The 12,199-nt window shown below is 41.9% G+C and overlaps 1 protein-coding gene across 2 annotated transcripts in view; it reads right to left on the reverse strand.

Annotated features, from left to right (window-relative positions):
• Positions 1-12,199, reverse strand: part of mad1l1 (mitotic arrest deficient 1 like 1) — a 996,118-nt gene that overhangs the window by 429,858 nt on the left and 554,061 nt on the right. For both annotated transcript variants that reach the window (XM_041206006.1, XM_041206007.1), the window contains exon 16: positions 10,783-10,987. In XM_041206006.1, the coding sequence (XP_041061940.1) occupies positions 10,783-10,987 (205 nt within the window). The remainder of the gene's footprint in view (positions 1-10,782; positions 10,988-12,199) is intronic.

The raw sequence follows: 12,199 nt of genomic DNA on the forward strand, positions 1-12,199 counted from the left end.
CTCCAAAACACAACTGGACCTTCCTCTCCATCCCCTCAATGATCATCAGTTGCAGACCATGGCCAAGGCACTGAGCAGACACTCAACGGTGACGTTCCTTCCATGAGCTGTTTCGTGGCAGAGCCATGTCCATTAGAATCCATCCAGCAAGTGATGGATGTTCCCCCAGGGTCCCACTGCTGTCAGGTTCCAACATCTTCTGTTCCTTAGATGTCCTCGATGTGAGCAAGGCCCTGTTGGTAAGTTCCATCTTCTGCACATCACATTGTCAAGATGTGTTCTACAGCTGCGTGTATTTCCGCCGATGTGCTTAGATGATCCAGTGTCGGGGGATGATTGCGGCAACCTGGGCTTATAATGATATACAGATGTATTACAATGAAGTTCCCAGTGTTCGAAGGTGGAAAACGCGGCCTGCCATTGATGGGCAGGGAGTGGACAACTGCAAATTGGTTTCACGACATTGTGATACTGATTTTTGACCTTTTCGCCATATTGTCTGTTCATGCCACCAAATACACCCAACACCAGCAGGCAAAGAAAATTATGCCCAGAGAGTAACATATCCAAATTTGCTGAAGATATAAAGCAAAGTGGGACAGTAAGCTGTGAGGAGGATACAAAGATGCTGCAAAGTTTTAAACAGGTTAAGTGAATGAGCAAGAACATGACAGGTGGGAATATAATGTGGGCAGTGGATCGTTCTTATGTTGATAGGAAAATAGGAGAGCAGAATTTTTTTGAATGTAGAGAAACTTTTAAATGTTGATGCTCAGGGAGATTTAGGTGTCCTCGAACAAGAAACCCAATTAGCATGTTGGTATCTTGCAAGCAATTAGGACTGCAAATGGCATTAAGGCTTTTACTGCAAGGGGGCTGGAACAGAAGAGTAAGAAAGCCTTGCTATAATTGTGGAGGGCTTTGGAGCACTGTGAATAATTTTGGTCTCCTTATCTAAGGAAGGATATACTTGACTTGGAGGGACTGCAGCATAGGTTCATTGGATTGATTCCTGGGATGACAGTGCTGTTCTATAATGAGAGGTTGGGTAGATTAAGCCTTTGCTCTCTGGAGTTTAGAAGAATGAGAGGTGATCTCAGTGAATCATAAAGATTCTGATGGGGCTTGACAGGATAGATGCTGAAAGCTTGTCTGCCCTGGCTTAAGTCGCAAGGTAAGGGATTGGTCATTTTAGACTGAGATGAGGATGAATTTCTTCACTCGGAGTTGTGAATCTTTGGAATTCTCTATCCCTGGAGGAGCCAAATGGACAACTCCTGTTCCTATGTCTTATGGTCTTAAATCTTTGTCCACAATTTGAAGTCGTTATAGACTTGCAACACCTCCAATCCGTCATCCTTCTGTTCTCCCACTGTGCATTCCCCTCTCTCTTGTCCAAATGAGTAGAGCTGTAAATCAATCTGGCAGTGTTCTTTCCTCATCGATCTTCACAACCTTTTCCTATGCCTTCCTTTAAGAACAACATTTACAAAAATATTTCCAGAAGGTAGAGGATGGAAGGATGGTAAAGGAATAGTCAAGTCCAGAGATGACAAAAGCATGGATGAGACTTTCAGGAGTAAAGGTAGGGGAACAGCAGGCACAGCTATTGAGGTAGTAGTAGGCAATCTTTCTGATGAAGGTGCCAAAGAGAATACAGAGATGGGGGAGGCTTTAAAGGCTTCACCCACTATTGATTAGAGTGGAAAGGTGTCCCAGTGTCAAGGTTAAAATTTCTCCTCAAAGTGCCATTCACGAAAAGAAAACAAATGAATGACCTTTCTCTTATTGCTATTTGAGGAACAATGTATTTTGGTGTGCACAATGGTTGCCATATTTGCTTCCGTAAGTCACTGCATTTCAAAATAACTCAGTGAATTCCTTTCAGGCGTTCATGAGAAATGATAAATGCAATATAAATGCAAGTCTTTCTTTCCAACATTTTTCATGTGGTTTCGCAGTGAGTAATCGACATGCTGACAATTTCATCTACAACTCCAACTGATACAGGTATTATATTTATCCACTATCCTGGCTAGCTCTATTAAACAGACATCAATAGATACTTTTAGATAGCTACATTTATGACTACATTAATTGAACACAGAATTTTTACATCATTAAGATAGAATCTTACTCAGCCATTTCTGCAAGAGGAACAGTTAAACACTAAGTTCTGGAGTACAGGATTACTCAGAATTTATCACGTAAGAAATTGTTTTCTGCTTTCTGGGAAGCATCTATGCTCAATTTAGCCCTCCAAGATGTCACTCCCAGTTATATTTCAAAATCTGACATCGCCTTAGCTTCCACACCACTTTGTCAACCCATAAGTGAATCAAAGCACGTCTTTCCTACATATATTTACATGTTGTTATGACCAGGTGAGATCTGCTTTTCTTCCATACAACCTCATCGGCTGATCACAACAATAAGTTTCTTTTTCCCGAGGATATGCCTTTCCCAAGTCAGAATCTATTTCACAATTTAAACTATGAGCAATAAAGAGCCAATCAAAACAGGGTTTTCTTGAACAAAGAAAGGACAAATTTATTAACCTCTAAAGCCAAGAAAAATTATAAAAATGCGACATCAAGCACTCGGCCCTCATACAGTCATTAGGGTGCATTCACACACACGCACGCTGCTATCAGAAATTAGGGGAATTAGAGTCTAATAAAAAAGATAAAATAATATATGATTAAGTGTCCTTAGATTGTCCTTGAGGCACAGATTTTAAATGTTGCATCAGGTTTAGGTTAGCTGGTTTCTTGTTTGCGGTGAGATATAGAAGATGTTGCAATTATTACGAGATCTTGATTCACAGGTAGGTTTTCTGGTAAAGTTGGCTTTTTGAACTGGGCAACACGCTTATTCCAAATGAGAGAGAACGCCCTTACCTTGTTTCATTGGTTGAAGACTTTCTTGATACTGCTTGTGTCACATGCAATCTCTCTCTCTCTCTCATGGCTGGGAGCCTTGCCTTGAAATACTTCACCCATTGCATATTTCCAAGAGATTTTGGGTGTGCCTGTCTGTGGCAACCATTGTTTCAACATCCAGTACTTTACATTTTTAATGTTTCTTCCGTAGAAACCTTCCTTACGTTTCGACATATGCCTGGATTATAGGAAATACCTCTATCTTCACACTCCCGAGGGAGATTTGTTGGTTTATCACCTTCAACTTGGAACACGGCCTTCCATTTTTAAGCGGTTTGCTCTGTTTCAGTTCACATTGTAAAATTTCCAGTCAGTTGAATGTTGAAAAATCATATTTTCAGAAATCAGTGGCCTCGTAACAATATGCCCAAAACAAGAGAAGATGAAGAGTAGAATAATAAAGGAAAATATGCTAGAGATACACTGGTCAGGAGACATCTGCAGTAACCAATCTCTGTTTTTTTCAAATATATATTTCTAGCATTTTCTGCTTTGTAGTTAGTATTAACACCACTGTGGCAACCAACAAATTGGATGTGTGGCATGACATAAGGCAAGGCTTACAGCAGTCTGTTTTACAGGAAGCAGGTTTGATTTACTCAGCAAAGGGAGACTAATGAAACAAAATTGCTTTCCACCTGACCTCAGAGTTGATGGACCCCATATCCTTGCGCTGGTTCAGACACAAGGGTTTCAAACCCTGTTGAGTTGTGAAATTATGCTGCATAACTAGTATCAATATCTTCACCCCTAACACAATCAGTAACAACAGTCTCAATGAGCTACTCCTGTCATGGCAAGCCTCTGCCTGTGGCTGACCTCACGCTTGGTGCTTGGCCCCTTTATACTTCTGGGTGCACGTCAATTTCTTTCTCAATGACTTTCTGCTGTGCACTCGCCCCCTCTCAGTTGCCAAGTTCCAAACTCTGCATGTGACCTGGGCACTGCTAGGAAAAAGCCTTCTCCTGGGAAAACAGCTCTTTAAATACTTCAATTTGCTTCCTGCCTCACCCATGCAGGTGGCTAACAACCTGCCCCTGGGAAAAATGGGAGGAGGCAGGAAGACATCAGAATAATGGCATGACACCTTTTTCCCCAATTTTCCAGCCTCCAACAACCTGGGGAAATTCCCCATCCTGTGTCCAAAGTGCCAAGTGCCAAGGTACCTGGTATGTTTAGAATGCCACAAATTAGTATCCACCTACCCCTATAAGTTTGTGTTGTCTTTTAAGTTCATAATGTTCATAATGTCACATTTTAAAAATAGTAAGATGGTCAGCAGTCAGCTTGACTCAGTGTTAGTGCTCTTGTCTAAATTAAGACAGTTGTGAGTTTGAGGCACACACCAGGGACTTGGCTACTAAACTAAGAGGAATGTTGCATTGTCAGAAGTGACACCTTTGGAATGAGAAACTGAGCTGAAGTCCAAAACAAAAACAGAATTACCTGGAAAAACTCAGCAGGTCTGGCAGCATCGGCGGAGAAGAAAAGAGTTGACGTTTCGAGTCCTCATGACCCTTCGACAGAACTTGCGTTCGAGTCCAAGAAAGAGTTGAAATATAAGCTGGTTTAAGGTGTGTGTGTGGGGGGCGGAGAGATAGAGAGACAAAGAGGTGGGGGGGGGGGGGGGGTGTGGTTGTAGGGACAAACAAGCAGTGATAGAAGCAGATCATCAAAAGATGTCAACGACAATAGTACAATAGAACACATAGGTGTTAAAATTAAAGTTGGTGATATTATCTAAACGAATGTGCTAATTAAGAATGGATGGTAGGGCACTCAAGGTATAGCTCTAGAGGGTTTTTTTTTATATAATGGAAATAGGTGGGAAAAGGAAAATCTTTATAACTTATTGGAAAAAAAAGGGAAGGGGGAAACAGAAAGGGGGTGGGGATGGGGGAGGGAGCTTACGACCTAAAGTTGTTGAATTCAATATTCAGTCCGGAAGGCTGTAAAGTCCCTAGTCGGAAGATGAGGTGTTGTTCCTCCAGTTTGCGTTGGGCTTCACTGGAACAATGCAGCAAGCCAAGGACAGACATGTGGGCAAGAGAGCAGGGTGGAGTGTTGAAATGGCAAGCGACAGGGAGGTTTGGGTCATTCTTGTGGACAGACCGCAGGTGTTCTGCAAAGCGGTCGCCCAGTTTACGTTTGGTCTCTCCAATGTAGAGGAGACCACATTGGGAGCAACGAATGCAGTAGACTAAGTTGGGGGAAATGCAAGTGAAATGCTGCTTCACTTGAAAGGAGTGTTTGGGTCCTTGGACGGTGAGGAGAGAGGAAGTGAAGGGGCAGGTGTTGCATCTTTTGCGTGGGCATGGGGTGGTGCCATAGGAGGGGGTTGAGGAGTAGGGGGTGATGGAGGAGTGGACCAGGGTGTCCCGGAGGGAGCGATCCCTACGGAATGCCGATAAGGGGGGTGAAGGGAAGATGTGTTTGGTGGTGGCATCATGCTGGAGTTGGCGGAAATGGCGGAGGATGATCCTTTGAATGCGGAGGCTGGTGGGGTGATAAGTGAGGACAAGGGGGACCCTATCATGTTTCTGGGAGGGAGGAGAAGGCGTGAGGGCGGATGCGCGGGAGATGGGCCGGACACGGTTGAGGGCCCTGTCAACGACCGTGGGTGGAAAACCTCGGTTAAGGAAGAAGGAGGACATGTCAGAGGAACTGTTTTTGAATGTAGCATCATCGGAACAGATGCGACGGAGGCGAAGGAACTGAGAAAATGGGATGGAGTCCTTACAGGAAGCGGGGTGTGAGGAGCTGTAGTCGAGATAGCTGTGGGAGTCGGTGGGTTTGTAATGGATATTGGTGGACAGTCTATCACCAGAGATTGAGACAGAGAGGTCAAGGAAGGGAAGGGAAGTGTCAGAGATGGACCACGTGAAAATGATGGAGGGGTGGAGATTGGAAGCAAAATTAATAAATTTTTCCAAGTCCTGACGAGAGCATGAAGCGGCACCGAAGTAATCATCGATGTACCGGAGAAAGAGTTGTGGAAGGGGGCCGGAGTAGGACTGCAACAAGGAATGTTCCACATACCCCATAAAGAGACAGGCATAGCTGGGGCCCATGCGGGTACCCATAGCCACACCTTTTATTTGGAGGAAGTGAGAGGAGTTGAAGGAGAAATTGTTCAGTTTGGCTGATGAGGTGAATGTTGAAGCTGAAATGGGAAGGTTGTATCATTGGTGTTCTGGAAGAAAGGCATCAAATGGGCTGAACCTAGCTTGTTTTTTGGCATCATTCATTCTCTATCTTCCCTGATAAAGTAAACAAGAATATAGTCAATCAAATCATATATTGATCTATATATTTTGTAGGGCATGTGAAATTAGCTGTATCACACTATTCTGAAATGTTAAAACTTCTTAAAATTATAAATTCACAAGTAACCAACAGATTGATAGGTTCATTAACCAACCAGGTCTGAAAAACAGACAAAAAACAATACTCTGGTAGAAAATAATTATTGCAAGAACCGAACAATTAACAAAACTGATCAAAAAACAAAATATAGCCTTAAATCCTGACAATTCTCCAAATCCTTGATAATGTATATTACGTTGTTTCCATGTGCTGTTTCTGTACAGCTCTTTCAACAATTTTGCTTCTTTTGTTCAGCACTTTAAGCTGTTTATTATAATTACATAAATCTGCTTGCTTTAATCTGTATTGTTGTTTTACAAGGTAGATTTGAAACACCATGTCGCAGTGCTGATTAACTCTATTTCAATGCAGCTTATTAAAAACAATCATAAAATGCAAACTCTTTCCAGGGGATTTTTCTGTTAATCAGTATAAAGCTTCAGGATGAGCAACTAATTGTTTATTTTTTTTAAAAATTCAGACACATAAATTTTCTTTGCAAGCCATTATACTGAATGGTGCTGATAACACTCGCTGGTACCTCCATTACCACACAATAGTCCAACTTGATAAAACAAGCATTCAGGTGTCAAGTCATCTTGTCTCATTTGCACATTTCTGATCTGGGAGGAATGCAATATTATCGTAGGAGAATGTCACAATTTTACTGAACAATTTGGGGGTCTGGGATAGGGATGGAATTTCTTTAATTTACTTTATATTTTCTCGCATTCCCCCTCATTCAGGCCTCCTGGGTTACACCACATTGCCCAAATAGTGATGCTTCCTCATCATCCAACAGCAGTTCTGCGAGAGCAGACCAATATGATTCTTTCTCCAGGCAGGAAAATGCCTCACTCTAATCTGGTGACCGAGGTTGCCACTTTGCAGCACCAAAGAGTTAAATCAGTACGCCACCTCAAAAGTGAAATTTTGCTTCCAAATAACTGCAATTCTTCTTGATATTCATAGCAGAATGAAGATACATGAATGGATATCAACAACAACTTGCATTTATATAGTACCTTTGACATAGTAAGAATAGTCCAAAATATTTAGACTGGAGAAAGGTATATAGGGGGTTTCCCAGGGATCGGTACTTGGACCTCTGCTTTTTTTTTGTATATATGATACTTAGATTTGAGTGTGCACAACTTTAAAATCCACAAAACTTGGAAATACTGTGAAGCGAGGAGGATGGTGATAGAAATTTAATGCAGAGAAGTGTGACATCATACATTTTGATAGGAAGGATGAGGAGGGACAGTATAAACTAAAGCATGGAATTATTATGACTGGGATGGGAGGAGTGCACAGTTGATCTAGCCCCACTACTCCACAGGTCGCACCATTAGTTTAAAAGTTTCATTCACTCATCAAAATGGTCAATCATTTACCTTCGCTCCTGTTACCCAGAATAAAAGAGATCTTAACCAGGCTTCTTCCAATAAACAACTAAGTTATTAATTTATTATAAAACCAGTCTTGTTGAATAGAAAGGCAAAGCTTATTAACATACAGTATGGAATATGAAAGTATACTAATTACTCTTTCAAAATATCCTAAGTCACATATACACATAAGTGCAAGAAATAATAAAATAAAAATGGAGGAACTCTGCCAAAGTTAAAACTCAATGGCTCAAGGGAAAAGGAAAGATGGTAGAGTCCTTGAAATGGCATCCAAGTTATACAGTTGGTGTTTCAGTGTTGATCTTTGAAACATTTGATGACTCTTGCACTGCTTTTCAGGCAGACTCAAGGAACACTTGCAGATGCTCTATTCCAGCACATAGCAACTTAGGAGCAGCTTATATTCACTTCCAGCTACGGACTGGCTCTGGACTGCAAAATTTCACAAGTAGTTGGTCCTTTCTCTTCTCAAAGCAAAACCAAAACCAACTTTTAAACACAGTTTTTGTTTTTTTTCAGAGCCATAAACTACCATGTGACCACTTTTATATACAGTTCACCAGGGTCAAGAGGTTTCCAGCTTCTTTAAAACTGCCTAATTACCTTTTCTTGTCAAAGAATGGTTTTTCCAGGAATAGCAATCGGAATCCTGCATTAACCCTTGAAGGGTTAGTGTCTTTAAAAACACAAATTCTTCCAGAATTTTCTTAGTCCTTGAAGGTGAACCATTGAAGGTCATTAAAGTGTTCATGACACAATTCTAAAGGGAGTACAGGAAGAGAGACCTGGAGGTATATGTGCACAAATCATTGGAAGGTAGCAGTGCAGGTTGAAAAACGGTTTAAAAAAAAGGCATTGGGAATTCTCACAAACATTGGTTCAGCCTGAACTGAATCATTATGTCCAACTCTGGCCACTGTGCTTTAGGAAAGGTGTGAAGACTTTGAAGAGCATGCAGAAAAGATTACTTAGAACGGTTCCAGGTGTGAGGGACTTTAGTTAAATGGATAGATTGGAGAAGCTGGGGCTGTTCTCTTTAAAGAAGAGATGGTTGAGAGGGCATTTTATAAAGATGTCCAAAATCATGAGGGATCAAGACAGGGTAGCTAAAGAGAAATTGTTCCCATCGATGGAAGGTTTGAGAACCAGACAACAAACACAGATTTAAGATGATTGGCAAAAGAACCAAAAGCGGCATGAGGAAAAACTTTTTTGTGCCATGAGTGGTTAGGATCTGGAATCTGCTGCCTGAGAAGGTGGTGGAGGCAGATTCAATTTTTGTTACGAAACTCAAATTACCTTAGTGTTGAACTCGGAGGTCGGGAACTTCAAATCCTGACGGAGCTCAGACTTTCTGCACATGCGCAGGCCGGGAGCTGGCTGCACATGCAGTTGTGCATCTTTACATTCTTTGGGCCTAGCGTACACCCTGCACACCGGCGCATAAAGAGAAAAGAAAAAGGGAGTGAAAAATCCAGGTCAGGTGATCGGATGTGCAGCGCTATAGCCAGCAACTGTTCCAGCTAGGGCACAGTGAGAGGCCCCAAAAAGTGGGGGAGAGGACAGGGAAAGAAGTCCCAGCAACAGAAACAGGTCCCAGTTAAGAAAAAAAAGCAGAGAAGCAGGATCCAATTAGAGAAAAGGCTGCAAGAGCAGATTTTACGTGAAAGGGGCTCGGGAGAAGCCCTGGTAATCAAGAAGGGCTCAGGAGAAGCCTGAAGGTCCAAGAATGCAGCCGAAGGTTGGTGTTTCCATGCTGCAGGCTGTTGGGGCAAAGGTACCCCTTTGGGGCAGTGGCATTCTGCTCAGCATGGCCAAAGATCCAAAGTTCTGCTTGTGAGTTGGTGCCTGAGTGTAGACTCTGGAATCCAGGGAAATGGAACTGTGGGGAGACGAGGTTGAAACCCTGTGAGGTGGGCTGTTGATGAAGCAGTCTGATTTGGAGTGACTTTTGGAGAGAATTCCAAGAGATCTTCAAAGGTGAAGACTGGAATCACTTGTGAAAGTGATGGAGTTTCAGAGAGATTGGTTGACTCACAGTGTTGACTGATGTCTGGGTGGCTTATTGAGAAATCCGGGGACTCTTTCTGGGTTGCATTTGCCATTTATTGCGTCACATGGTGTGTTCAATCACAGTTGGCTTGTTAATTCATATGCACCTCATACTTACCCTGAATGTTAGCATATGATAGATATTGTAAATTGTTTTATCTTTCTGACCTTGTACAGTAATGTTTATTTTTGCTTGTTCAAAACCCAAGGAATCTCATGGCTTTCTTCACTAAACAAGTATTTTAAATCTCAAACTTTGTCTACTTTAAACAAAACGTTATTGGTGCCTAACTGGATCTCACCAACAACTTGGAGGTCTGGTCTAGGATAAAAAATTGCAGTTTTCAAAAGGGAATTTAAAAAGCACCTGAAGAGAACATTTGCAGAGATACAAAAAATGGGCAGGGAAATGGGACTAGCTAAGTTACTCATACACACAGCTGGTGTGAAACTGATGGGCCAAATGACTATCTTATCTGCTGGTGCCATTCTATGATTCAGAGGAGCATTATCAGACAAAATTTGAACTGCATAAGGAGACATTCAGAAGGGGTAAGTTTTAAGGGACATCATAGCGGGAAGAGAGGTGGAAAGGCAGAGAGGCTCAAGGTCGGAATTCCAGAGAGTAAGACCTAGGCAGCTTAAGGCATGACTGCCAATGGTGAATCAAAAGATTTCTGGGATGCGCAAGAGGCTAGAATTGAAGCTAAACAGTGATCTCAGAGGACTGTAGGGTTAGAGGAAGTTACAGGGCAAGACAAGGCCATGAAGGGACTTGAACAAAAGAATGAGAATTTTATAATCAAGGCGTTGCTGGACTGAGAGTCAATGTAAAATGAAGAGAACTTGACTTGAGTTAGAGTACGGACAGTGGTTTAAGGATGAGCTCAAGCTTACCAGGGGTGGTAGGTATGAGGCTGGCCATCAGAGCACTGAAAGAGCCAAAACTAGTGCACGATGATGGTTTCAGCAGCAGATGGGCTGACACTTCCACTCAAGTCAAAAGGTACCTGCAACTTCCTGAGATGGTGGTAGATTGGTTCGTGCCCCCACTTGTTCAGGGACTGCTCCTCCTTCCAGAATCCGCACCCGTTCTCGGAGATGTTCGCATTCTTCTTTTAGACTCTTCTCCTCTGCGATGCGATGCCCTTTTGCCAGGCTCCAAGGGTTCATACTCAAATGAAGCACCTTTGTTTTGGTGGGATCATAATCACCCTGAAAGACAGGAAATCTCCTAATTAGTATAACATGGATGAGAATCCCAAGTCTGGCACTGAAACATAAAAAATCATTTTCAAATACAGCTAATGTATCAAAATGCAGCAGGCCAAATTAAACACAAACATTACAAGAGTCAGAGCTACTTTTCAGAACTATCCTAGTCATCAAGCTACAAGATCCATATACCCCTGACTTTTACTAGACTTGTAAACTACTCAACCATTTTGAGCATATCTAACCTGCTCATAGTGAATCTTATCATTGCCGATTAATCCTATAAGAGGTTAAACTACACTGAGAACAGTTGCAAAAGTATTGTTTTATCTCACTTCTTAAGCTCCCAGGGGATAATCATTCTAAACATTAAAACAAAACAGGGCACATATAGACATCAACACACCCAAGGGTTCAAAAACCCATCTCTCATATCAAAGTACAAATAACTGCATGTAAATTTACTGTCCTGCAGGTGTTAATATAAGGATGCCCAGGATAGTCTGCTGAGACTGCATTTCACAGTCACACCAAAGGAAACAGGCTGCAGGACGGTTTCTGTCATGGCAAAACCACGTAGAGGTTGCTCACGCTGAAATTCCCTCCCTAAGCCACACAATCTCTCTTCTCTAAAATCCAACTCTCTGGCTGAGCTTTGGGTTAGCTCTCCAAATATCTCCTTCTGCACCCATTTTGTCAGAATATGCTTCTCTGAAGTGCCTTAGGACATTTGATAAAAATGTTATGTTAAAATGTTGATGTTGTTCTATTTATGTTCCCTCTTTGCAGATCCTTCAGCCACCGGTAACATCCTGAACCTTCCCTTCAACATTTTAAATCAAACAATCCTTAATTTTCTTCCAATTTAATGAAAGCGCCTCAATTTCTTTGTATTTATAATTCCTCTTACTCGGCAGAATACTACTGCACAGAGTCTGGTGTTATCTTGACACTGAAATCCACTATTTAAAAGAAAACAAATAGGTATCAGAGGAGTAGAACATTTCTATTACCAATTCTACATATTTTAGGGCAGTGCATGGTGACAGACCGATTATAGTGTTGGCATCATTTATAGCCACATAGTTTAGATATGTAAGATAATAGATGGCTGGCAGCAACTTACAAGGCAGTAATTCAACTGAGCAGTTCAGATGACGTCAAACTGTAAAAGCTAGGCTCCAGTAATTTATGAGCGTCAACAGAGTCAGA

Source organism: Carcharodon carcharias, chromosome 15 (assembly GCF_017639515.1).
Source record: "Carcharodon carcharias isolate sCarCar2 chromosome 15, sCarCar2.pri, whole genome shotgun sequence".
In the NCBI taxonomy this organism is placed as follows: Eukaryota; Metazoa; Chordata; class Chondrichthyes; order Lamniformes; family Lamnidae; genus Carcharodon; species Carcharodon carcharias.